The sequence below is a fragment of the Brassica rapa genome, chromosome A03 (genome assembly GCF_000309985.2).
Source record: "Brassica rapa cultivar Chiifu-401-42 chromosome A03, CAAS_Brap_v3.01, whole genome shotgun sequence".
Taxonomy (NCBI): Eukaryota; Viridiplantae; Streptophyta; class Magnoliopsida; order Brassicales; family Brassicaceae; genus Brassica; species Brassica rapa.
Genome location: NC_024797.2, coordinates 13699564 through 13725397, shown reverse-complemented (window position 1 = coordinate 13725397; position 25834 = coordinate 13699564). Strand labels below are relative to the sequence as shown.

At 37.0% G+C, this 25834-nt stretch overlaps 4 protein-coding genes and 1 non-coding gene across 7 annotated transcripts; 1 reads left to right on the top strand and 4 right to left on the bottom strand.

Annotated features, from left to right (window-relative positions):
- Window positions 1-4041: 4041 nt before the first annotated feature.
- On the bottom strand, window positions 4042-7317 carry LOC117132366. The gene is made up of 4 exons (XM_033286138.1): window positions 6564-7317; window positions 6370-6480; window positions 6114-6275; window positions 4042-6019 (listed from the first exon to the last, which is right to left on the bottom strand). The coding sequence occupies exons 1-4, from the start codon at window positions 6873-6875 to the stop codon at window positions 4208-4210; spliced, it is 2397 nt and encodes a 798-aa protein (XP_033142029.1). The 5' UTR covers window positions 6876-7317; the 3' UTR covers window positions 4042-4207.
- A 5230-nt stretch (window positions 7318-12547) lies between these two features.
- LOC103858604 (putative cysteine-rich receptor-like protein kinase 31) lies at window positions 12548-16197 on the bottom strand. The gene is made up of 6 exons (XM_009135992.3): window positions 14167-16197; window positions 13959-14080; window positions 13662-13872; window positions 13343-13580; window positions 13086-13242; window positions 12548-13011 (listed from the first exon to the last, which is right to left on the bottom strand). Exons 1-6 carry the CDS (start codon window positions 15101-15103, stop codon window positions 12700-12702), a joined length of 1977 nt encoding a protein of 658 aa, XP_009134240.1. The 5' UTR covers window positions 15104-16197; the 3' UTR covers window positions 12548-12699.
- A 238-nt stretch (window positions 16198-16435) lies between these two features.
- LOC103858603 (eukaryotic translation initiation factor 3 subunit A) lies at window positions 16436-20967 on the top strand. Its single transcript, XM_018657766.2, has 13 exons — window positions 16436-16549; window positions 16766-16855; window positions 16932-17413; window positions 17483-17698; window positions 17794-18162; window positions 18246-18275; window positions 18353-18580; window positions 18682-18843; window positions 18926-19354; window positions 19434-19640; window positions 19735-19815; window positions 19904-20105; window positions 20196-20967. Exons 2-13 carry the CDS (start codon window positions 16810-16812, stop codon window positions 20690-20692), a joined length of 2949 nt encoding a protein of 982 aa, XP_018513282.2. The 5' UTR covers window positions 16436-16549; window positions 16766-16809; the 3' UTR covers window positions 20693-20967.
- Window positions 20968-21628: 661 nt separating this feature from the next.
- On the bottom strand, window positions 21629-21700 carry TRNAT-UGU. Its single transcript has one exon. It is a non-coding gene; the product is annotated as a tRNA-Thr (tRNA).
- A 772-nt stretch (window positions 21701-22472) lies between these two features.
- LOC103858602 (beta-adaptin-like protein B) lies at window positions 22473-23786 on the bottom strand. Of its 3 annotated transcripts, none has more exons than XR_631145.3 (4): window positions 23530-23786; window positions 23248-23437; window positions 22930-23159; window positions 22473-22858 (listed from the first exon to the last, which is right to left on the bottom strand). XR_631145.3 is itself a non-coding variant. In XM_009135989.3 (3 exons), the coding sequence occupies exons 1-3, from the start codon at window positions 23583-23585 to the stop codon at window positions 23016-23018; spliced, it is 390 nt and encodes a 129-aa protein (XP_009134237.1). In that variant the 5' UTR covers window positions 23586-23785; the 3' UTR covers window positions 22473-23015. The 3 variants fall into 3 exon arrangements, 1 of the variants encoding a protein (XP_009134237.1); XR_631146.3 differs by having other exon boundaries at window positions 22954-23159; XM_009135989.3 differs by having other exon boundaries at window positions 22473-23159; window positions 23530-23785.
- Window positions 23787-25834: the final 2048 nt, after the last annotated feature.

The window sequence follows — 25834 nt, the reverse complement described above, 5'->3', positions numbered from 1 at the left end:
AATAAAATCCAAGAACTGGCAGGTAAAAATATTAGCTAATTTAGAAATAAAAGTTTGTCACTTGCTGCTTTTGATTGTGATGCATTTTTACATATTCATTTGTTGTCTGTGGTGATTGATTTATTGTATAATTTTGTGGTATTTATGACATGTTGATTAGTGCCATAAAGATGGAACTTCTTTTGGTGAAGAGGTTAATTTCGAAGATATCAGTCCATTTGAAGTTAAGTTTGCAGAAGGGCTTTCCAAAAACAAAATTTCCATACAACTGTGTATTTTTGTTGTGAAGATGCTGGAATGCAGGTCACTGGGATTGAAGAGCATGGCTAATATAAATGATGAAACTGCGATGGACTTACGAAGCAAGCTATGTTGTGAGATCTTCGACCAGTTTATGGATAAAGATTTCCAGGAAGGTCAAAGGAAGTGAAAATGTCATATTTGTTCTGTTTTCTACACTGTTTTTCTACTTTGATATTAATTATCCCTAACGTTTAAGTTTAAGTTTGTAATGAATTATCCCTAACGTTTTTTTCATTTAGATTGTTATTGAAAAATTTTTAGGATGTATTGATGAATTGTCAAATGCTTATGGTACTTTTAGGATGGGTTTCCAGAAAAAGAGTGAGAAAGCAAAATGCACCAAAGCCTAGCATATTCTTTAAAGTTTACAAAAAAAAATGAAAAAGAAAGTGATCCGATGTTGATTGAACTCGTGAACTCTCGAAAGATGAATCAAAGTGTGCAGCCGCTGTGCCAAGGGTGTTATACTTGCCAAAAGATATAATAAAACGATAATAACTTGTAACTTTTGAATATTTAATTAAAAAAAAAAAAGTGAAAATATACACAACGGGATCGAACACGGCTTATTGTGTGATAAGGGTACACTAAGAGTAGAAGGGCTTGCCACTAGGCTATGGTGGATATTCGATATCAGAGTAAATGTGAACTTATTATTCACAGACGATAGATTTATATGATCTGGATAACATTTTAAGTATTCAGGATAGCTTTCCAAAAACAAATTCCTTTAAAGTTTACAAAAAAAAAATGAAAAAGAATGTGATCTGATGTTGATTGAACTCGTGAACTCTCGATAGATTAATCCAAGTGTGCAGCCGTTGTACCAAGGGTCTTATACTTGCCAAAAGCTACAATAAAACGAAAATAACGTTTGAATATTTAATTAAAAACAAAAAAAAATGTGAGTATACACAACGGGGATCGAACACGACTTATTGTGTGATAAGGGTACACTAAGAGTAGAAGGGCTTGCCACTAGGCTACGTTGGTTATTCGATAACAGAGTAAATGTGAACTCATTTATTCACAGACGATAGATTTATATAATCTGGATATCATTTTATGTATTCAGGATGGCTTTCCAAAACAAATAAGCAAATCAGATAACCAAGTTATAAGAACACTAGGCCAAACCATTACAAAATAGTGAAAAACATTGAACAAGTTTTTTATTTAGGTTGTTAATTGAAGAAACAACACAAGAGAAACAAAAGTGCTTATTCATTTAAAATAAAAACTGAAAATCAAACATAATGTGGTCCTTAAAAACATAAAAAGAGAAGACGATAACATGAAATTACTCATGATGGAGCCAACTTTCGCCAAGTTTATCCCAATCAGGGACTTTGACCTTCACATCAGCAAGCATTCCTTCCGCTTCCGAGTGCTCTTCTTTGAGTTTCTCCAACTCAGCAGTTAAATCAAATTTTCCATCAGCTTTGATAATATCTTCAAGCAACTCGATTTGGACAGCAATTGAATTTGCTTTGCTGGATGCAAGATTCCAATCATTCTCAGATAGCCTGTATTCGTTGGACAAACGAAGAAGAGCCCTGTAATGTTCCACAGTTTCCTTCTTCCCCTTCTTGAAACCTTCGGCGGCATCACATCCGTAAACCTCCTCTATGGGACGCTTCATCATCTTCTTTGAACTTCCTTCCATTGAAACTTTGTCCTGCAACAAAATCGAAACTAAGATGTTACGATAAAATAGAAATAGAAAAAAGTTCATGAATTGAATGGAAAATGAGAAAAATCGAAAACTAACTTGTATTGCAAAAGGATATATCAAGCGAAATGAAGTGAGTGAATAAAAGGTCTGATATCGTCCCTTATATTTATAGAACAAAAAGGAACTCTTCGATTATTGAAGTCAGTTAAAATAAACTCTTGATTATTGTGGAACTCTTCGATTATTGAAGTCAGTTACTGAAATAACCAATCATATAACACCCAATCTTGACGAAAAGAAACTCTTCGGTGACTGAGTTACATGATGTCGTTTGGAAGAGACTCTTCGATTCCTGAGATATATGTTTGAACAAAAAAAAAAAAAATCACCCATTACTCGTAGGAGAGTCGAACCCGGCCGGGTCGATCAAATGTTTCGGTATCATAGGTTTCGTGGTTTAGCCGCTAGGCTGAGGAGAATCATCTGTTAGTTGCTTCCACATAATTGAATTTACCCATACAATTTATAGTATAAATACATTGGAAAGATCTTTGATAGTTCAGGATGGGCTTCCGATTGCGACAAATGTGATTCCTGAGATATATGTTGAACAAAAAAAAAAAAATCACCCATTACTCGTAGGAGAGTCGAACCCGGGTCGATCAAATGTTTCGGTATCATAGGTTTCGTGGTTTAGCCGCTAGGCTGAGGAGAATCATCTGTTAGTTGCTTCCACATAATTGAATTACCCATACAATTTATAGATAAAATACATTGGAAAGATCTTGATAGTTCAGGATGGGCTTCGATTGCGACAATGTGATTCCTGAGATATATGTTTGAACAAAAAAAAAAAAAATCACCCATTACTCGTAGGAGAGTCGAACCCGGGTCGATCAAATGTTTCGGTATCATAGGTTTCGTGGTTTAGCCGCTAGGCTGAGGAGAATCATCTGTTAGTTGCTTCCACATAATTGAATTTACCCATACAATTTATAGTATAAAACATTGGAAAGATCTTTGATAGTTCAGGATGGGCTTCCGATTGCGACAAATGTGATTCCTGAGATATATGTTTGAACAAAAAAAAAAAAAATCACCCATTACTCGTAGGAGAGTCGAACCCGGGTCGATCAAATGTTTCGGTATCATAGGTTTCGTGGTTTAGCCGCTAGGCTGAGGAGAATCATCTGTTAGTTGCTTCCACATAATTGAATTTACCCATACAATTTATAGTATAAATACATTGGAAAGATCTTTGATAGTTCAGGATGGGCTTCCGATTGCGACAAATGTGATTCCTGAGATATATGTTTGAACAAAAAAAAAAAAATCACCCATTACTCGTAGGAGAGTCGAACCCGGGTCGATCAAATGTTTCGGTATCATAGGTTTCGTGGTTTAGCCGCTAGGCTGAGGAGAATCATCTGTTAGTTGCTTCCACATAATTGAATTTACCCATACAATTTATAGTATAATACATTGGAAAGATCTTTAGATATGTTCAGGATGGGCTTCCGATTGCGACAAATGTGATTCCTGAGATATATGTTTGAACAAAAAAAAAAAATCACCCATTACTCGTAGGAGAGTCGAACCCGGGTCGATCAAATGTTTCGGTATCATAGGTTTCGTGGTTTAGCCGCTAGGCTGAGGAGAATCATCTGTTAGTTGCTTCCACATAATTGAATTTACCCATACAATTTATAGTATAAATACATTGGAAAGATCTTTGATAGTTCAGGATGGGCTTCCGATTGCGACAAATGTGATTCCTGAGATATATGTTTGAACAAAAAAAAAAAAAATCACCCATTACTCGTAGGAGAGTCGAACCCGGGTCGATCAAATGTTTCGGTATCATAGGTTTCGTGGTTTAGCCGCTAGGCTGAGGAGAATCATCTGTTAGTTGCTTCCACATAATTGAATTTACCCATACAATTTATAGTATAATACATTGTATATTACAAAAGTTGGATGTTACAAAAGTTGGATGGGATTCCAGAATAGTTGAATATTACTGTGTTTTTTTCTAGCAAAGAAGTTTAAACTAAAAATTGAAATGAGATCAAAAGATAATGTTGTATATTACAAAAGTTGTAAGAAATCATACTTATTCAGGATAGGGTTCCAAAAGAAAAAATGTATATGGTCTTGTGCATATCATGTAACCATCAAAATAGCCAAACATCCAAATAATAATCGATAAAAATGTAAAAATGTAGAACTTCATCCTATAGGCCTCTGGCATGTGATCTTGTTGTGCCCTCCTGTGCCACATCTGCTGCACTTGTGGGACTGAGATTTAGATCCAGGAACCCCAAACTCGCCAACGGATCTCTTTCTCTTTGTAGGAGGGCGTCCACTTTTCTTTTTGGTAGCTGGAGGTGGGCAAGACAGTTCATCAATATTCTCTGGATAGGTGGACGTTGACAACTCTCCACCAGGATGTATGCTTTCAGCATAAGCTTTAGCCCACGTTTCTGTCAAGTGAGAAGCATCAACAAAACGGTTTTCATCTCTCTTGATATGCTTAGCAGCAGCGATGGCATGGATGCAGGGGATCTTGTCAATGTCGAAAACATTACATGTGCAATGCCGCTTCTCCAAGTCAACAACAAACTTCATTGTTTCATTCTTCACCTCAAACTCGCTTCGATCAACTTGATACACATTCAACAACATTGCGGCCCCTAACCTAGATACCAATTTCTGAACAACTTTTGGAGTAACCAGGTGCTTATGTTTCGCAGCCGCTTCGCGTCGCTCAAAAAACCAAGTGGTCATCGTCAATCTGATAGTTTCAAGGAGAGAGATAATGGGCAACTCACGAGGCATCTTCAACATAGAATTGAGAGACTCTGCAATGTTGGTAGTCATGATATTATACCTGTTCGCAGGCGCATAGCTTCGTGCCCACTTCCTAAAATCAGACTCTTCCAGATACTTAGCCAATTCAGGACATTTATCCTTTATGTCCTTGAAGATTAACCAGAACTCGTGACACGTATAGGCATCAGCAGCGCTTTCCACCAGAGGTAGCAACCCAGTCTTCGCATATGTAGGAGTGATGTTGCGGAGCAGATGGATCCTGCAAATTCCATGGTGAGATAAGGGATATACATCCTCCAACGCTGAAGAAATGGAGTTAGCCCTGTCTGATACAAAAACAAGATCCGAAGCGTCCGGGATCTTCTGGCTCAAACCTCTAAAGAACCATTTCCAAGAGGCGCCGTTTTCTGCGTCAACCACTGCAAAAGCGAGAGGATATAGATGATAATTCCCATCTTGAGCACAAGCTGCCAATAAAGTCCCATTGAATTTTCCCTTCAGAAATGTACCATCTACTGCAATAACTCTCCTCATCAATGAAAATCCCCTTATCGATGGACCAAAAGCCACAAATGCATACTTGAACTTTCCTGCAGCATCAACATGTTGATAAGTCAAGGAACCAGGGTTTGTTTCTGTGATTTTATACAACCACCTAGACAAATTGTAATAGCTGTCTTCAGGAGTCCCTCTAACCAAAATCTGAGCTTCTTCTCTCACTCTCCAAGCTTGTTTGTAATTGATGTGAACACCATGCAGCATCCTGACCTGTTCAATGATCTGTTTCGGTTTGAGACCTTCCTTTTTTTCTCCATAATTGCTGGAAATCAAAGAACCCAACAACTTTGCAGATGCTTGTCTGTGGTTGGCTTTCCTGTGTGTTGTATCGCATGTATGCTCATGAACATACTTTTTAACAACGAAAAAATCTGAAACAGGTAGCTTGATAGCACGCATCCTCCACGTGCAATTTTCATCAACACAACTCAAAAGCACTCTTGACTTGTTAGAAGAGACAGTCTTGTACTCAAACTTCCACTCTAAAGCCCATTTCTTCATCCTCAACATCAACTCTCTCTTTGTCTTAAAATAGCTATTCACCTTAATATCGCCAGCTACTCTCGTGTTTGGTGAAAGTCCAATATGGACAGGGCTAAAATCCGGAAGAGCATTCAGAGGAACTGTAGAAACACCTTCATATAGAAAACTCTGCAAAAGTCAAGTAGTTCTGTAAGGCATAATACTTGATTATGAAGCATATCATGCAAACACAAACAGAAAAAGGGAATTAGGGACAATGTACCTGTTTTTCACTCTGCACAGTAGGAAGAATCACTGGATTGGCATTCAATGGAACAGTAGAAGCAAATGTATCAGAAGCTTGAATGTTACAGCTAGCTGAATCAGTACTAAAATCCGGAAGAGCATTCAGAGGAACTGTAGAAACACCTTCATATAGAAGACTCTGCAAAAGTCAAGTAGTTTTGTAAGGCATAGTACTTGATTATGAAGCATATCATGCAAACACAAACAGAAAAAGGGAATTAAGGACAATGTACCTGTTTTTCACTCTGCACAGTAGAAAGAATCGCTGGATTGGCATTCAATGGAACAGTAGAAGCAAATGTATCAGAAGCTTGAGTGTTACAGCTAACTGGATCAGTACTAACCTGCATAAGTCAAGTAGTTCTGTAAGGCATAATACTTGGTTATGAAGCATATCCTGAAAAGTCTAAGAAAAAATCATACAAACCTTAACACACAAACGACAGGTTCCATCAAATGCTCTAGTCTTGGAAATGAAAGTTCTGAGCTGACGAGTATTACCTATCGAGAGTGGGGGGAAACTTTCAATAATACATTTCATATCCAATGAAAAACCATAACTCAAACTGATTTCTTCCTCTTTAACACTAAAATCTTCAGAGACAATCTTCATCAAATCTTCATACAGTAGATCTTCTTCTATGGAAATGATTGATGCATTCCTCTTCAAATCAACAAGAAACTCCCACTGGAGAGATTCTTTTGAGATCCATTGTCTACAGATGCACAAAACTTCCATTGTTCTACAAAATCAACTTCAAATCATCAACAAATGAATAATATATAACAAAACCTAGATAATGTATAACAAAATGAAATGATTCAAACCTTAATCAAATCAGACACACGAGAGAGAGAATGAGATGAATAGACGTAGAAACGACAGATCAATTGAGAAACGACGACGACGATAAAATAAACGGAGAGACGACGACGACGGATCAACGGAGAGGCGAAGACGACGACGGAGAGACGACGACGACGACGACGACGACGACGGAGAGACGACGACGACAAGGACGGGGAGACGACGACGGAGAGACGACGACGACGACGACGGAGAGACGAGAAGAAGAAGCGATGAAACGAGGACGGCGACAAATTGATTTCAAATTTGTTTTTTAAATTAGTTAAAGAAGGGGGCATAAGGGTAAATTGCCCCTTTAATGAAACCTATTTTTGTAAATTCTGATCATGAGTGCTAGTTTGGGGAGGAAAACTTCATTTAGTGTTCTTTGTGTCATTTTCTCTTTTTTAAATTATCTTTATCTTTAAAAAGACCTCATATTTACGAAAGTGGAGTACTAGTTATGAGTAGTTAATTTTTCTTTTTAGTTTTTAATTTAATTATGAATATCCCGATGGTTTAGAAGATAATGATGCATGAATTGATGATCACAAAATGTTGTTAAAATATGCCTTAACTCTGCGAGTGGCAAGGACCGGTCGATTTTCGAGTCAAGGGTCGACAACCGATCCATATGTCATGGATCGACCAATCTTTGCTAATCTGAGAAAATTAATAGGAAACTTGTCACTAAATGTTTCATATATTACTCTGTAGGGTTTATACCCTAGGCTGTAGCACAAAATATTACTAAAAATACTCAACCTCCATCAATAAAGTATTTTTTGTCCGTAGGCTTAGCCCTAGATGTGAACACGTTAAATCTATAGGTCTTTCATTATTGTTTGTCTAATTTTTTAATATGTTCTTCTCATATCCGTCACAACAAACTCGTATCATAGCTTCGGGTTTTGTAATCTTGTGAGAAGATGTATAGGATAAACATGAAAATCGAAAAATTTATTTGTAGGAACAGTTTCAATCTTTGGTAAATCAAGATGAAAATGTTGTTGAATCAACAAGGTCTACGGGCACCGTTGATAGGGAAGAAAGCTGAATTTGTTACAACAGAGATTGAGGTTATAAAACAAAAAGTGTATTCACTACAAGAAAACACAAGTTTTACGAGGGCAGTTTTCCTCGTGATTTCGTCGTAAAAGCAGTGTTACGAGAAATTAGCGAGGAAACCCGTTTCGTCGTTATACGTTTGTCGTAACACATATATCCTCGCTAATTCGTCGTAACATAGCGAGGAAATAATTTCGTCGTAAAAGCGAAGAGGAATATTTCGTCGTAAAGACCACGTAAAGCTTCCACGTAAGGACGTCGCTAAATTTCCTCGTAAATACCACGAAAGACGTTCCTCGTAAAACCCACGTAAATAACTCGAAAGTAAATACTCGTAAAGTAAACGTAAATACCTTGATAGCTTTCCTCGTAAAGACCACGTGAACTTTCCACGTCATTTCCTTGTAAACAATTCCTCGTAAAAACCTCGTTAAGCTTCCACGTAAATAAGTCGCAAAATTAGCTACGAATTTACTTCGTTTCGTTATTTTACAGAAATATAAAAAATTATAATTAAAAAAATAATTTAAATTATTTAAATTATTAATAAAATTAAAATTCTAAAAAAATCAAAACCAAAATATTTTATATATAAATAAGTTTTGAATTCATAATACAAGAACCGAAATTAAAAATAACTAAGGGTCGTGAATCGCCCGATAGAATTCATCACTCCTCGCCGTTACATCCGCCTCGGCATGTGTGTCGGATGTTGACTCGCCTGGAATAGGATTTCGTTGTCGCATGGTCATCGGGGGAGGAGGAACCGATGGTCCTCTAGAAGAAGGAGACCCAAAGACTCTCTGAGTGTACTGAGTCTCAGGGACAGTCTCTTGTCCCGAAGAACCGGGAGCTGATGAAGACGACGGGTCTAAACGATTACCCGGCTCACCGAACATCTCTATGTAATGGGCAGTAAGTCTACCTTTTCGAACCTGAGAAAAAAATTTAGTTTTTTAAATTTTCGTCAACAGTATATTTTCCAACATTATCCACCTAATCAACACTAAATAACATAAGATCCGTAAACTTATCTAAATTCCCTATACTAACCACCTAATCTACCTAAACTAACCAAATTAGAGAGGAATTAGAGAGGCTTACCATTGCAACGAAACAGGGAGGAAGTGGAGAGGAAGTAGAGAGGAAAGAAAGAGTGAGCGCTTGGGGTGTATATATAAGATTACATTCCGTCGCAAATTCCTCGTAATTTTACGACGAATTACAGAGGCCCGTGTTTTTTTTTACGACGAAACAGCGAGAGATTACAAAGGCCCGTGTTTTATTATACGAGGAAGTTACGAGGAATTACAAAGGCCCGTGTTTTTAGGTACGAGGACGTTACGACGATTTTGCTTACGTGGAATTACCGAGGAAAGCTTCCCTATAAATATACCTGTAACTCTCCTTCTCAACCCACACCCAAACTCCCAAATCACACCCTATCTCACATCATACTCTCAAATCCAATCCTATTCAAATTATAAAAATTTGAGAAAAAAGGAAGAGAAGATGATATTGGAATTTATGTTGGTGAGACTTAAGTAATATAATTGCTGGAAGTCTTGCCACATGTAAATCCAGTATATTTATTCTTTTTCTTTTTTTTCTAGTTTTTACAGTACGAGGTGTTTACGACGATTTTGGTTACGTGGTATTTACGACGAATTTGTCCTACGTGGTATTTACGACGAATCTCTCTTACGTGGAATAAACGAGGAATTTGTCCTACGTGGTATTTACGACGAATTTGTCCTACGTGGTATTTACGACGAATCTCTCCTACGTGGAATAAACGAGGAATTCGTCGTAAGTTCGACGTCAACATACGAGGAATTAACGAGTATTCCGTTTAAATTCCTAAAATCCGAAACCCCAAACCCCAAACCCCATATTCCTTATCTTCTACTTCATATATTCCAAACCCTATCTTTATTTTCATTCCAAACCACAATTCCTTATCTTCTAATTCATATATTCCAAACCACAATTCCCACTTTTACTTATTCATAAAACAAACTCCCACATTTTCTTATTCACAAAACAAACTCCCACATTACCTTATTCATAAAAAAAACTCTCACATTACCTTATTCATAAAACAAACTACACAAAATCGAGTATATTTCTTCTTTTTCTTTTTTTTTCTAGTTTTTACAGTACGAGGTGTTTACGACGATTTTGGTTACGTGGTTTTTACGACGATTCCGTCCTACGTGGAATTAAAGTGGGCCGCGTTCATCATTTATTTTACGTGGTATTTACGACGAATCTCTCCTACGTGGTATTTACGACGAATTTGTCCTACGTGGTATTTACGACGAATCTCCTACGTGGAATAAACGAGGAATTCGTCGTAAGTTCGACGTCAACATACGAGGAATTAACGAGTATTCCGTTTAAATCCCTAAAATCCGAAACCCCAAACCCCAAACCCCATATTCCTTATCTTCTACTTCATATATTCCAAACCCTATCTTTATTTTCATTCCAAACCACAATTCCTTATCTTCTAATTCATATATTCCAAACCACAATTCCCACTTTTACTTATTCATAAAACAAACTCCCACATTTTCTTATTCACAAAACAAACTCCCACATTACCTTATTCATAAAACAAACTCTCACATTACCTTATTCATAAAACAAACTACACAAAATCGAAAATACATCAATCGGATTCATCGACATTCTCGTCATCACTAGAAATGTCTTCATTTTCATTAAACTCGTCTTCAACAGCTTCGTCTGTGGCATCATCGGTAAGATCTTCGTACTCGTGATTATGCGGATCAATGAGAAGGATGTCATCTATTTCTTGTTCAGGTTCCTCGACTTCATTTATCTGTTCTTCTTGCAATGGTGGTTCTTCTCCACTGATGATTCGTCTTCGAGGTGTTACTTTGATCACTGCTAACCAATTTATACCTGAATCTCTCATCCGAGGGTATGGAAGGAAGCTAACTTGGTCTGCTTGTGAAGCTAAGATGAAAGGCTCGAATTTGTTGTACCGTCGTCCACCGTTGACATCAACTACACCGAATTTGTTAGACCGAACACCTCTGTTGACGACGGGGTCGAACCATTCACATTTCAAGAGGACGCATTTCAGCTTCAGTATCCCTGGAAATTCGACTTCAATAATCTCTGTGTGTCACTTACAAAGTTGGTGGATTCAAAATTAATTAGGTGCAAAAAAAAACGTGTGTCACTTACAAAGTTTGTGGATTCAAAATTTCCTCGCTAAATCCACGTAAATAGTTTCCTCGTAAATAAGACGCGAAGTTTACGTCCACTTTACGAGGAACGTACGTGAAACATGATATCATCGTTATTTCCTCGTAAATGACACGTCACATTACATCGACTTTACGACGAACGGTTTTTGTCGTTAGTTTACGAGGAAATAACGATGATACCGTTATTCACGTAAAATCCTCGTAAAGTTGACGTAAACTTACGAGGTTTTTTTTTCCTCGTTAATATTCCTCGTTAAGCTTGAGTTTTCTTGTAGTGATTCAATGATCTTGTTGAGTTTGCCAGATGAAATCATCATCGAGGTTTTAGGTATTGATACTGCAGCTTTTTTTTGGTCGAAATAAGAGAGCATATACATGACAAAGTCTCCGACTAAGAAGCTACTTCTGAAACAACGTATTCGCTTTGAGGATGCATGAAAGTGCATAACTTCGGATCACCGATATACCATGGTTTTTACCACTTTTTGAACATGGTGTAAGTTCCTTAAAGAGTATTTGTTATGTGTTTTGAGCCATTTTAAAGTCATTTCAGGTCTAGGTACGTTTTGAATCTTTTGGAGCAATTTGGTTGAATTAGGTGACGTAAGAGACGGTTTGTCTTGGGTCTTTGGATGAATTTGTTCTCGCAGTGGTAAAAATTACAATATCACTTCAATTAGGTAGTGTAGGATCCTTATAAGTGTTTATAAGTGTTCATAGGTGTTAGTAGATTTTGGCATAGTATGTGGGGTTAAATTCTTGAAGAGGTTGTAATCTTGTTAATGAAAGCAGATGTTTGAGAACGAAAATGTCAATGGTAAGTTTTTCGTTCATTCATTAATGGTCAGTTTTCTTTTTATTCGTTAGTGTTAGTTTTTTATTCATCGTTAGTGGTTATTTTAAAAGGTCAGTTGTTAGTTGAAGAATAAGTATAGCTAGTCATTAAAGCTGCAAGATTGCACATATACGTTGGAAATTTTAGAAAAAACAAATTATTTACCCTCTTGGAAGCATATGCCAATTTCTAGAAGAAGGCTACCATTTGATCAAGGAAATAGTGCATAAAGTTTCAAGTAAAGTTGTGGGGTTAAATTAAACCTTAATAGACTTGCGGATTCCAAATGGATTTTCTTATGTTACAGTCAAGGACTGCAATGACAACTAAACTCAATCCCTAAGATTTTTTTTTAATAAATTAAAATTGACAATAATGTATGTACTATGTACGTACCTAGCTAATTGAGAAAGTTGCAGTATCCAACACATACAAAATAATTTATATCTTAAAAAATCTTTACAACAGGATTTGAAAACTGGACTTGCTTGTGCCGTAAGGAAAATGATACCCACAAATTTTTGGGAATGATACACACAATTGTCATATATGGAGAGAATAAGCAAGAATTTCATCGAGGAGTGACTATAGAATAAGAAACAGAGTTGAATCTAGAATGGCCCGGCTCGGATCCATAGGTTAAAGGGTCTAAATTGGATCTGCTCCTGAGGAAACATCCAGGTGCTCGAGGCATTGGTAGGACAGTGGAGCTATTGGTAAGCATTTGAAATATTGTAGACATCTCTGGACGGTGTGCAGGAGTCTCTTGAACACATAATAGTCCTATATGGATGGATCTAATGACTTCATCCTTCTCATAATTTTCCCTAATCGCAGGGTCGATGAGATCTAAATGTGCTTCATTGTTCCAAAGCCTCCAAACCTGGTTAAACAACTCATATTTAGGAGATGATCACAATTAAAATAAATTAAGATTTTGATTTGATTTTTTCTCACATGTGTCACCATATTTCCACCAGAATCATCATCAATATGATAGAAGCTACTGTTCTTCTTGCCACAAACAATCTCCAGAATCAATACTCCAAAGCTATAGACATCAGATTTGGTAGAGAAATGGCCGCACGTCACATACTCTGGAGGCATGTAACCGCTGCAAATTACACAAAACAATGTTCAAGGTTTAATAAGAAACAGAAAGTGTTCATCGGTATTTGTGTTCCTTTTAAGTAAAGAGAATAGTAAATACTAACAAGGTTCCAACAACTCTTCCTGTGGTGTCTTCGGTTTGATCCACTCTAAAATTCCTTGCCATTCCAAAATCTGCTATTTTAGGATTCATATCAGAATCGAGAAGAATGTTACTTGCTTTGATGTCACGGTGTATGATAGTGAGCCTTGAGTCTTGATGAAGATAGAGAAGCCCTCTCGTAATCCCTCCGATGATGTTGTACCGTCTTCTCCAGTCTAGCTGGCTCTTCTTTGTTGGATCTGCATTAAAGAAAGACTTTTAGAGAATATACTAAAAGGAATATAAATTAAACATATATAATATTGTTTATTTGTTATTACCAAAGAGGAAATAATCAAGGCTCTTGTTTGGGACAAACTCGTAGACAAGTATTCGTTCATCTCTTTCTAAGCAAAACCCATGAAGCCTAACAAGATTCTTGTGTTGAAGCTTAGCCACAATCACAACCTCGTTCTTGAACTCTTGTGTGCCTTGTCCTGAATTTCTTGATAGCCGCTTCACCGCAATCTCGGTTTCATTTGGTAGCATTCCCTACAAATGTGCATATGAATAGCTTCTTATTTCTTAGCTTCGATGACAATTTAGCAGTCATAGATACAAGTATAGCTTATATATACCTTATAAACTTCACCGAATCCGCCTTGGCCAAGCTTGTTATTCCTTGAAAATTTATCTGTTGCCACTTCAATTGTCGCAAAATCATATTGTAGGGACTGTGGACTAGTCATGTCATCATCAGCTGTCACAACATAGATAAGATGGTTACTATTACACAATCCAAATAGGTAAAAAAAAATATAAACTTAGAAAAGGTAACTAACTCACTTTGAAATTTTAACTTTTTGTGCAATCTCTTCCAAATAACTAATCCAAAAGCAAGAAGCACCACAAATGTAACCGCAGAAACAACAATCGCCACAATAGCTCTTGTAGCAATCTTGTTTCCATCTGGAGGAGGAGGAGCAGGAGGGGGAGGAGTAGGAGGCGGCGGAGCAGGTTTGGAATGCGTGTCATTAAAAGCATCAAAGGCACCAAGGTATGCATAACCATCCCACTGGAAATAGCAGACCGGCTTTCCAACACTTCCACCTATGTACCCATTGCAGCATCTTTGGTGCGCACGTACATTTTCTTGAAGACAAGCTTCACATTCCTCAGAAGATATCCCCGGAATACACTGCATCAGCGCGTAAACATTATCATCAAGTCTCTCACCTATCCGAGGAGATACATCAGCTAGGTATCGAGATGGAGACTGACCGACTCGGGTGATCATAGATTCCATGAACGAGTTCCATACTCTAGTGTAAGTTGTAACGTTACCCGTGTACATTCCAGTATCGTATTCTGCTTGTGTCGGCTCTAGATCGCTCCGGTTGAAAAATGATATGTTGGAGTAACGAACGAAACAGAGAGTCTTGTCGGCTCTCCAGTCCCATGAGTTGGTCTGGTTCGGACAACTTTCTAGTAAACCTTCGGATGCGGTTTGGATACAATCGGAACAGACCTCTGGAGCAGTCCCTGGGATGCAGAGGCCTAAGGCATAGATCTTTCCAGGGCCATCACCAACCGAGACGTTGTAGTAGCCGTTTTTAGAACTGACTTGGGATGCAAGAGTTGAGAGAACGAGACGACGGTTTGTATCGTAAGCATTGTTTGGTCTGAAAAACAGAGAGTTCCCACATCTTTGCGCAGACACAAAGCCGAAGCTAACGGCTAGCACAAAACAGAGGATTATTGACAAGAGATTGTTTAAAAACATTTTTAAAAAGATTGATGATTTTGGTTAAAGATCAAAACATATCTTTGATCTAAATAAAGACATTTCCACTACAGTAGCGTTGATTTTGGGTCAAATTAGCTTGCATGTTTAGAATTGTCGTCAAGTCAATATTGGCAGACGTTTGGATAAATTCAAATATTTTATTAAGGATGAAAGTAATCATGCTCCAATTATCAGTTCCCCACGACCAGCAGCCCTTCGATAAAGTCTTTAAAGTGACGTTGGAACTTACGAAGGCAGCCAATAATGTTACTACTAAATATGTCAACTTTATGATTAGAAGATTCGAGATAATTTGATGAAACTGAAGTTTGTCAACTTTATACATTAGAAAATTATTAGCAGTTTTATGAAACAGAAGTTAGGTAAATTAAAGTCAAATTAACAAGACTTATGATTATTACACATGGGCACTCAGCACTAAATTAAATTAATTTTTTTGTTTCATTGTGCACAGAGTTTGAAAACTAGCTAGAGTTGCTTTACTACAGGGAAAATTGTACGGAGTGATTGTAAACGTGCTGAGGTATACTTCAGAGTGCAGTATAGCAAGAATTCAACGAGGAACAAGGAACAGACTTGCTACTAGATTGGCCTGGCTCGGATCCATAGGTGAAAGGGCCCAAATTGGGTTGGTTCCCGAAGAAAAATACAGGTGGGTGAGGCACATGTAGAGAACAATAGAACTAATTGGTAAATGGTAACCATCTGAAATATTATTGACATGTCTGGTTGATACATTATGCTTGCTATGGACGATGAAACAAGTCCGGTTTTAGAATCTTTTTGGTATTTCGAGTCCCTTTGAGTTATTGGAGGTTTAATTATGTTTTGGACAAAATTGAAGATTCTGGAGCATCTTGAAACATAAAGAAAATCGTAGCTGAAAAAAACAAATCAAGATTTAAGCTTTGGACATGGTGTCGATCGGTACCATCCATTACTGTCAGTCGACACCAATCGCTAAAAGCACTTCCAAATGAGTTTTTAACAAGTTTTATCACCAAAAAAAAACAAGTTTTAAGAAATTGAAAATTGGCCCAAAGTTTTTAATTATTTGCAAATATGTATTTTCGTGTTTTAGACTATATATACTGTATTTAGGTTTTTAAAAGTGATTGTAACATGATTAAACCTCAAATTTCTCATATAGTGTTTTCTGTTGGTTCTGATTATATTTATCTAACTCAATAACATGATGATAAAAATTGACAAAGTTGAAATGCATGACACCAACTATGTTGAAAATGGACATCCGTAGATAATTGGGTTTTATAAACACTAAAAAGTTAAACGGGGGTAATTTAGAAATAATTGAAAACTCTGGTGTTATTTGCAAAATAAAATCATATCCAATACAAGAAACCCTAGTCTCGCTGCTTCCATTTCCTCTCAAACAACACTCTCATCATCACGGCGGACCAGGTTAGTTACAAGCTTCGTGTTCTGTTTCAGAAAACGACAGTGATTAGATCTCTACTCTTTCTTGTCCGACATATCTCATCGAACTCATCTAGTCTAGATTTTACATCAATTTATCGAATCTTTCGTGTTTTCTAATTGAAATAGATTGAATTTAAGGTTTGGGCAAAAAAAAAAAGCTCTCTTTGAATCAGTTTTATGCTTATTGATTTGTTCAGAACAAAGCTGAGAGTATCCTTTCCGTGTGAGCTTGTCTGAAAAACATGGCGCATTTTGCCAAACCTGAGAACGCATTGAAGCGTGCTGATGGTAAGTTTACAGAATTGACCTTTTAGTTCAATCATGCCACCCATGAAATGACCTTTTTGCTGAATGTGTGTTGTAGAGTTGATCAATGTTGGACAGAAACAAGATGCCCTCCAGGCGCTTCACGATCTCATCACCTCCAAGAGGTACAGAGCGTGGCAGAAGCCGCTCGAGAAGATCATGTTCAAGTACCTGGACCTTTGTGTCGACTTGAAGAGAGGTCGGTTCGCTAAAGATGGGTTGATCCAGTACCGTATTGTATGCCAGCAAGTGAATGTGAGCTCGTTGGAGGAAGTCATCAAGCATTTCCTGCATCTTTCTACCGAGAAAGCTGAGCAGGCTCGCTCTCAGGCTGATGCTCTGGAGGAGGCACTTGATGTTGATGACCTTGAAGCTGATAGGAAGCCTGAAGATTTGCAGCTGAGTATTGTCAGTGGAGAGAAGGGGAAAGATAGATCTGACCGTGAGTTGGTTACCCCTTGGTTTAAGTTCCTGTGGGAGACTTACAGGACTGTGCTTGAGATATTGCGTAACAACTCAAAGTTGGAAGCGCTTTATGCGGTTAGTTAAGCTTATTAGATTCTTGTGATATTAGTTGAATAAGATCTAAGTACACTTATTCTCTTGTAGATGACAGCACATAAGGCCTTCCAGTTCTGTAAGCAGTACAAGCGAACAACCGAGTTCCGTAGGCTTTGTGAAATCATTAGAAACCATTTGGCGAATCTGAACAAGTACAGAGACCAAAGGGACAGGCCTGACTTGTCAGCTCCTGAGAGCTTGCAGCTTTACCTGGACACAAGATTTGATCAGTTGAAAGTTGCTACTGAGCTTGGACTTTGGCAGGTGTGTTTTGTTTCTACTTGTTCTGTCTTCTCCTTCATTTCCTATTAACAAGTTAGAGAAAGCATTGTTGATGTATCCATTTTTTTTTATTTTAGGAAGCGTTCCGTTCTGTTGAAGATATATATGGATTAATGTGCATGGTCAAGAAAACGCCCAAGTCATCTTTGTTGATGGTCTACTATTCCAAATTGACCGAGATCTTCTGGATTTCGTCTAGCCATCTTTACCATGCTTATGCATGGCTCAAGCTGTTTAGTCTGCAGAAAAATTTCAACAAGAACTTGAGCCAAAAGGATTTGCAGCTAATAGCATCATCTGTTGTCTTGGCGGCGCTATCTGTTCCGCCGTTTGATAGAGCTCAGAGTGCATCCCATATGGAGCTTGAAAATGAGAAAGAACGCAATTTGAGGATGGCCAACCTCATAGGTTTCAATCTTGAACCTAAGTTCGAGGGCAGAGATATGGTAACATTGGCTCTGATATTACTTTACTGTTTTGTATATTCCATTTTTTTATATATTTCTAATTCAATGCATTTCTTTTCCAGCTTTCAAGGTCAGCTCTTCTGTCAGAGCTGGTGAGTCTCTAGCAGCCACATCACATAGACCATGTATTGTATACATGCATCTGATTTTGATGTTTCTGTACAATCAGGTTTCAAGAGGTGTTTTGAGCTGTGCATCACAGGAGGTCAAAGATCTTTTCCATGTTTTGGAGCATGAGTTTCACCCACTTGATCTTGGCTCCAAGATTCAGCCGTTGCTGGAAAAGATTTCCAAATCTGGTGGGAAGCTTTCATCAGCTCCTTCTTTGCCAGAAGTGCAACTCTCCCAGTATGTTCCTTCTTTGGAGAAGCTTGCTACTCTGAGGCTACTTCAACAGGTAAAGAATGCTCTTTGTTCTCTACTTTGTTGGGTTTAATATCCATTCAACCATTTTGGATTGGTCTTGTGGTTTATGCTGATTGTTTTTCGTTTAATCAGGTGTCTAAGATCTATCAGACTATAAGAATTGAGAGTTTATCTCAGTTGGTCCCCTTCTTTGAATTCTCAGCGGTAGAGAAGATTTCTGTTGATGCTGTGAAGAACAACTTTGTTGCCATGAAAGTTGATCACATGAAGGGTGTTGTTATTTTTGGCAATTTGGTAAGCCACTGTTGATGCTTTAGTGATATAACTCTTAACTATTGACTCTTTTGGTAGATATAATCAACTTTTTTTCAATCAGGGGATTGAGTCTGATGGACTGAAGGATCATCTGGCTGTTTTTGCTGAGTCTTTGAACAAAGTAAGAGCTATGCTGTATCCTGTACCAAGTAAAGCATCAAAAATAGGTGGCATAGTACCGAACCTAGCAGAAACTGTTGAGAAGGAGCACAAGAGACTGCTTGCTCGGAAATCAATCATTGAAAAGAGGAAAGAGGATCAAGAGCGTCAGCAACTTGAAATGGAACGTGAGGAGGAACAGAAACGGCTTAAGCTTCAGAAGCTAACTGAGGAGGCAGAACAGAAGAGACTTGCGGCAGAGCTTCTGGAGAGAAGGAAACAAAGAATCCTTAGAGAGATAGAGGAGAAGGAACTTGAGGAAGCTCAGGCGTTGCTGGAGGACACAGAGAAACGCATGAAAAAGGGAAAGAAAAAGACGCTTTTAGATGGAGTAAGTGTATTAACACAATATGTTGTATATTATAGTTTGCGTGTTACTAATGTTTGTTGGCTTATAAACTAAATTGTAGGAGAAGGTGACAAAGCAAACTGTGATGGAGAGGGCCTTAACTGAGCAGCTCAAGGAAAGGCAGGAAATGGAGAAAAAACTCCAGAAACTTGCCAAAACTATGGATTATTTGGAACGAGCAAAGAGAGAAGAGGCTGCTCCATTGATTGAAGCTGCATATCAGCGAAGACTGGTGGAGGAAAGAGAGTTTTATGAACGTGAGCAACAGGTAAAACATTACTATTACAGTAGCTTTTCTTGCCTTGCAACTTCGTTCTGTGTTGAAAACATATGAGTTTCTAAAACGGCCCTCTCCTTTCCAGCGTGAAGTTGAACTCAGTAGAGAGCGTCATGAGAGTGACTTGAAGGAGAAGAACAGATTGTCCAGAATGTTGGAGTTTAAGGTCCGCGTTTTCAAATGTCAAGTCGTATCTCTTCATTCTTCATATACATGTTTCCCAGCTGCTCATAATCAGATTTTTCTGTGTGCAGGAAACATTCCAAGGGGAAGTGATAAGCCGTAGACAAGCAGAGTTTGACAAAATAAGGACGGAGAGAGAGGAACGCATCAGCCAAATGATCCGAGCGAGGAAGCAAGAAAGGGATATCAAGAGGAAGCAGCTGTATTATCTGACAATTGAAGAAGAAAGAATAAGAAAGCTGCAAGAAGAAGAGGAAGCTCGTAAGCGTGAAGGTGAGATCTGTTTACATCGATGCTGGATTATCTAATATATAGCATAGCCTCTCTTGTTTCTGATTCTATTTGTGTTCAACTCTTATGTAGAAGCTGAGAAACGTAAGAAGCAAGAAGCTGAACACAAAGCAAAGCTAGACGAAATTGCCGAGAAGCAGAGGCAGAGAGAAAGAGAGCTGGAGGAGAAAGAGAAGAAGAGGCGAGAAGAGCTGTTGAAGGGAACAGACGCACCACCCACTCGCCCTGCAGAACCTACGGCTGCTCCTGCTGCCGCTGCTGCACAACCAGCAGCAGCGCCAGCACAAGGTTCTGGTAAATATGTTCCTAAGTTCAAGCGTCAGACAGCTGAGGTCTCAGCACCAACACAGACACCACCAGCTGCAGATTCTGACCGCTGGGGCAACCGTGGACCACCTCCAGCAGATGACCACTGGGGAAGCAACAGAGGAGGACCGTCGCAAAAGCCTGACCGTTGGGTCCCTGGGTCTAGAGGCGGTGACCGTCCAAGTGGTGGTGATGCTTGGCGAAGTGGTGAAGAACGCCGGTCTCCGTTTGGAAGCTCCAGGCCCAGGCCCGCCCAGCGTTGAGTAACATTTTTTTGGGTCCCCAGTTTACTCCTATTTAGCCAAATCTCTCTACTTTTGAGGATTAAATGAAACTTGCTCATGTCTGTTTTTTTTTGCTCTACACATGAAGAGTTGTTTTTCCTTTCCTTGTTCGGTTAGTTTACCGTTTATCTTTGTGCTGTGATTTACTTTATACACTGAACAGCTTCTTTTTTTCAACTTTTTTGTATTATCGTTTAATTGTTGAATGTTTAGTTCGTTAAACAGAGTATGGGGGGAAAAGAATAGAAACTCAATCCAAATTTTGTACGATTAACTAACTTTATGGGAGTGTGTTGTTCATCAGCTTTGAGATTTTACTTTTGTTAAGACGATTAGAATGTAAAAGATGTGGCCCTTTTTGTTGGAAATGAGCTACTCCATAGCTAAAAAAGTTACTAATGGAATGAGGTGTTTGTGGCATCAAGTCAGAGAAAAGATTTGACATTAGCTCAATGGCTACCATCAGGAGCTTTGTCTCAGCAGCATACAAGTCCTTGGACCTTCCGCAAAATCTTCCCATGTAATGTTTATAATTTTATTGTTAAATCACTTTTTTTGTCTTGTAATGTTCGCAATTATGCTTGAATTAGTGAATGTCGATCCGTATTGTTTATGAAGTAATAGTGCATGGATTATGAAAAAGTCCATTCATGCTTTCTAGCGACCACATAATTGCAGTTTGCAACCAATCATGGGGAGCTTGCGTCATATTTGTTGACGTGAGGGTCTGGGTCCGTACAGCCCCTCCCAATTAGGCCAGCTTGGATTCTTGTAAAATATATGGCTTAAGCTTCTCGATCTTCATGCGTTTAGGCAAGTGCCTCTGTTTTTGTAATAAACTATAACTGCAAGATTTAGTATGAACGGCTCCAGATATGTGCAGTGGTAAGTAAATAAAAAATAAAAAGCAAAAAGTGCCCACACGCAGGATCGAACTACGGACCTTCAGTTTACAAGACTGACGCTCTACCACTGAGCTATACGGGCCATTTGAAATATTATATTTAGGTGAAATATCTATATCTAAATAAATGTATGTCTACACTCAACAGTGTTGCCCTTTCTGAGATGTCGTTTAAACCTTCTTACGAGTTAATTAATAAACATATCCATACTGGCATTTCACACAATTTGTGAATATTCTGGAAAGCTACGGTGAATTTGACGATTACAGACTATTCAATGTGATTAATTGTGATGTGAGTTAAAGTTGTAATGTTTTCGTTCAAAGTTGTATTGTTCTTTTGGAAAATCGTGACTGAAAATCCCGGAATATAATGATATAAAATAATAATATAGAGTGATAAAAACAATTAAAAATTGTTAAGAAAATAGATGAATATATAGGATCGAGGTTTAATATTTTTTTAAAAACTAAATAAATCACATGTATCTTTAATAGTTATGTGCGATTTTTAAATATTGGAGTATGATTGCATGAGATAGTTTTGCAACACCTAAAAAAAATATATGAATTCAGTATTCTATGATACATTTTCCAGATGCTTACTAAAAGGAAGAATAAAATAGACTTTTTGTTAGAATCTTTTGTGTTTGCTATAATCCATAGCTTTCGTCTTTTTTTCTGGAGCTATTAGAAGTCTGTCTGCTATTGCTGGAACGGAAACATCTAATTCACTTTACTTTCGAAACAAGACTAATTTGAAATTGCTAATGTGTCATCAATCATGTTTATCTTTTCTATTTTTGGGTGTGGAGAAACCATTAGTTTTTCATTATTTGTCATATTTCTATGATGTAATAGGTTCTAAATCAGTTTCAATAAAATAGTGTTGAAAGAAAACAGGTGTTAGAAAATATCAAAATAAAGAAACAACAAAAAAAATCTGAAAACCTTGGCAAAATTGTCAATCATCATGGCTTCGAAGAAAAGGTGCGCAATCTCAGGAGTGGGAGTTTTTACTGAGCATTTGAGACCTGGTTGGCCCACCATCACTGCGCAATCATCATATCTCTCGGAACCTTTGCTGATTAATATATCACGTCTTGGTTCCCATTCTTGCGCTTTGCTATTAAGAACATGTTGAATGCTGCGAGCAAATAAATAGTTGATTCCACGCTCGTGATGGTGATCCCTGGAAACTCTCTCTGGACTTCATTTGAGTCTGGTAACGACCTCCATGTCTGAAACACACACAAACAAACCAGAATGTTCCAGAGAACCAAAACCAAATCTTCGAAACCTATCTATTTACATTGGTTTTAAGTGTATCTTGTACAATATGTTAAGGTTCCATGTTCCATTCTACCGTCTTCACCGAAAAGAGCATGAAGTATAATCTTATCGTTGAAGTAACCAAACAGGCTGCTGATTGTTTTTGACAGCTGCTTGTAAGAGCGAGCTTGGAGGCCCAGCAGGCATGTTCTGCAACACGACTGTAGGTAGCATTGTACTGGCAGATGTTCCTGGTTGTAAAGGCACAATCTGAAAAGAGTAAAGTCACAGGATGTCAGGTTTCAAAATTACAGACCTTAAGTTTCAGACATAAGAGTATATTCACATATGGATTTACCTGAAGAGGTCCAGCAGCTGCAAGACCGAATGTGTTCTCGTTGAACTGAATCATGAAACCATCAACCACCACCTGCGTGTTGTTCTCGAAGAGCATACTGTAGAACACTTGCCCAATCCTTCGGGTTAGTTGAGCACTTATCTGCAGACCTTGACCGGTGGAAGCTGGCACGACAATGGGCAACGGAGGACTGCCAACAAGTACATATGATTTAACGAGCTTCATATACGGAATAGACCAAACGTAACTTTTAATTTCATCATTCAAGTAGTCACAACTCACCCAGACGAAGTTGTGGGTTCATCAACCGGGACAATTGCTGCATTATCTAATCCCATCAAGTCACCTAGCAGATCCGGCACAGGAGCTGGGACTGCCGGTGCAGGAGCTGGTTGTCTTCCTGCAGGACCGGTAGCTGGAGGGGAAGCTGCACTATCCTGCTTCCTTCAGCAATGTCCTCGTCCTTTTCTGAACTGTTGTTTTCAAGCGGGTCACAAAAGCCTCTGGTGGTTTGTGGTACAAAAGTATATTATGTTTTATCTTTAAAAAAAAATATTTTTATATAACTAAAAATATTAGCATCTGTATACACTAGCTTTGATAGAGTAACACTTTCGTTTCTTCCCTTTCTTTTCGGGAAAATCGCATAAAAAAACTTGAAAGTGTCACTTACTAGCACTTTAAACCTTGAACTTTTTTCACTAACACTTTTAACCTTCAAAATCACATTTTTATCATAAAAAACCTCCAAATAAGAAAAATGACCGGTTTAACAGGTTAAAAACAGTTTTAAAAAAAAAAAAAATTATTTAATTAATAAAATAAACAAAAAAATTAATAAAAATCGAAAAATTAAACAAAAAACTCATAAATTTAAAAAAATCAAAAAATAAATAAAGATTTAAAAAGTTAAATAAAAAATAACAAAAAATAAATAAGATCAATTTAAAATGGAGAAAAATAAAAAAAATCATAAATTTCAAAAAAAAAAAATGAAAATTAAAAAAAAAAATCATTTGAAAATGAATTTTTTTTATCAACATTCATTTTTAAATATATGTCAGAAATTATCATTGGAGATATGCCAAAAACCGTATCATTGGAGATATGCCAAAAACCGTTATTTCCGACATATCTCCAATGACGGTTTTTGGCATATCTCCAATGATAATTTCCGACATTATATTTGAAAATAAAAAGAAAACTTTTTTGAATTTTCAAATTTTTGAAATTTATTATTATTTTTTCTCTATTTTAATTTGATCTTATTTATTTTTGAATTTTAGTTATTTTTTATTTAATTTTCTAAATCTTTATTTATTTTTCCCACTTTTTTTAATTTATGATTTTTTTTGTTAAATTTTCCAATTTTTATTAATTTTTTTGTTTATTTATTAATTAAATAATTATTTTTTGAAAAAAAAATTGTTTTTAACCTGTTCAGCCGGTCATTTTTCTTCTTTCGAGGTTTTTTATGATAAAAATGTCACTTTGAAGGTTAAAAGTGTTATTGAAAAAAGTTTAAGGTTTAAAGTGCTAGTAAGTGACACTTTCAAGGTTTTTTATGCGATTTTCCCCTTTCTTTTCCCATTTAATTTTTCCTTCTCATGTTCAGATCTCATATATCTCTCTCTTTTTTTACTCTTAAAATTGGCAGTCACACCCAAATTATAATATCGAACCAGAAAGTTTTTGACTCGTAGAATCGCAGCGCACTATATGATAGATATCTCCTTCACCGACACTTTCCTGAAAAATCATATGATATTATTAGAAAATTATAAATAATTGGTCAGTGCTCATTCGTCATTGGGCAAATGAGAAACATTCCAAGACGTACACAGGAGGGCTGAACTTTCAATGGTAAACCTATGGATGTGTACAATATTTGTATTATTGTTCCTATATCATATACTTTAGATAGATTAATATTATTGTTTTCATACATCATGATTTGCGGAAGAAATTCTAAACAGTAAACTATAAACTTTGAGTAAATTCTAAATTTTTGGATTAATCATAAATTATTGGATAAATCATAAACACTAAACATTTAAACATTGAATCTTAATCACTAAACCCTAACACATAGTCAGAAAAATTTTAAACCCTAGACCTTAAACGATATGGTTTAACATTTACCTAAGAGTCTAGGATTTAACCAAAATTTTAAGATTTACCCAAAGATTTATAATTTATTGTTTAGAGTTTAGTGTTTTAGACTAGAGTTTAGTGTTTTGCTGATGACGTTAACAATGTTACAAAAACTTTATTTTTTTAAAGCTATTATAATTTTTTTTTTTAAACATAATATGACTTGGCAAATATTTAGTTATTTTTTTCTAAAACTGAATAAGTTCAGCGTACTGGTGAACCCAAAAAAAACTCTTAAAAAAACGTTGATGTTTTTTAAAGTTATAAAATACCAATATCCAATGGTAAAATATTCACGTTAGTTTTTTAGTGATGAAAATATTAATACTTTAACAATAGTTTAGTTTTTATTTAATTTTTGTGTTTTATAAAAAGATGCTTCAATTAAAGATGCACATGTGTAGTCAAGAGTTTTAACAACGGTTCTCCGAAA

Excerpts from the sequence above, each read along its gene's own strand:
- LOC103858602 (XM_009135989.3), bottom strand. The coding sequence starts at position 23,585 with ATGGGATTAGATAATGCAGCAATTGTCCCGGTTGATGAACCCACAACT. Across the intron at positions 23,438-23,529 it reads GAACCCACAACTTCGTCTGG|TCCTCCGTTGCCCATTGTCG; the intron begins GTGAGTTGTGAC and ends ACTTGTTGGCAG. Across the intron at positions 23,160-23,247 it reads CAGCTGCTGGACCTCTTCAG|ATTGTGCCTTTACAACCAGG; the intron begins GTAAATCCATAT and ends TACTCTTTTCAG.
- LOC117132366 (XM_033286138.1), bottom strand. The coding sequence starts at position 6,875 with ATGGAAGTTTTGTGCATCTGTAGACAATGGATCTCAAAAGAATCTCTC. Across the intron at positions 6,481-6,563 it reads CCTGTCGTTTGTGTGTTAAG|GTTAGTACTGATCCAGTTAG; the intron begins GTTTGTATGATT and ends TGACTTATGCAG. Across the intron at positions 6,276-6,369 it reads CTGTGCAGAGTGAAAAACAG|AGTCTTCTATATGAAGGTGT; the intron begins GTACATTGTCCT and ends TGACTTTTGCAG.
- LOC103858603 (XM_018657766.2), top strand. The coding sequence starts at position 16,810 with ATGGCGCATTTTGCCAAACCTGAGAACGCATTGAAGCGTGCTGATG. Across the intron at positions 19,641-19,734 it reads TTTATGAACGTGAGCAACAG|CGTGAAGTTGAACTCAGTAG; the intron begins GTAAAACATTAC and ends TCTCCTTTCCAG. Across the intron at positions 19,816-19,903 it reads CCAGAATGTTGGAGTTTAAG|GAAACATTCCAAGGGGAAGT; the intron begins GTCCGCGTTTTC and ends TTCTGTGTGCAG.
- LOC103858604 (XM_009135992.3), bottom strand. The coding sequence starts at position 15,103 with ATGTTTTTAAACAATCTCTTGTCAATAATCCTCTGTTTTGTGCTAGCC. Across the intron at positions 13,581-13,661 it reads CCTTGATTATTTCCTCTTTG|ATCCAACAAAGAAGAGCCAG; the intron begins GTAATAACAAAT and ends TCTTTAATGCAG. Across the intron at positions 13,243-13,342 it reads GGAAGAGTTGTTGGAACCTT|CGGTTACATGCCTCCAGAGT; the intron begins GTTAGTATTTAC and ends TGTAATTTGCAG.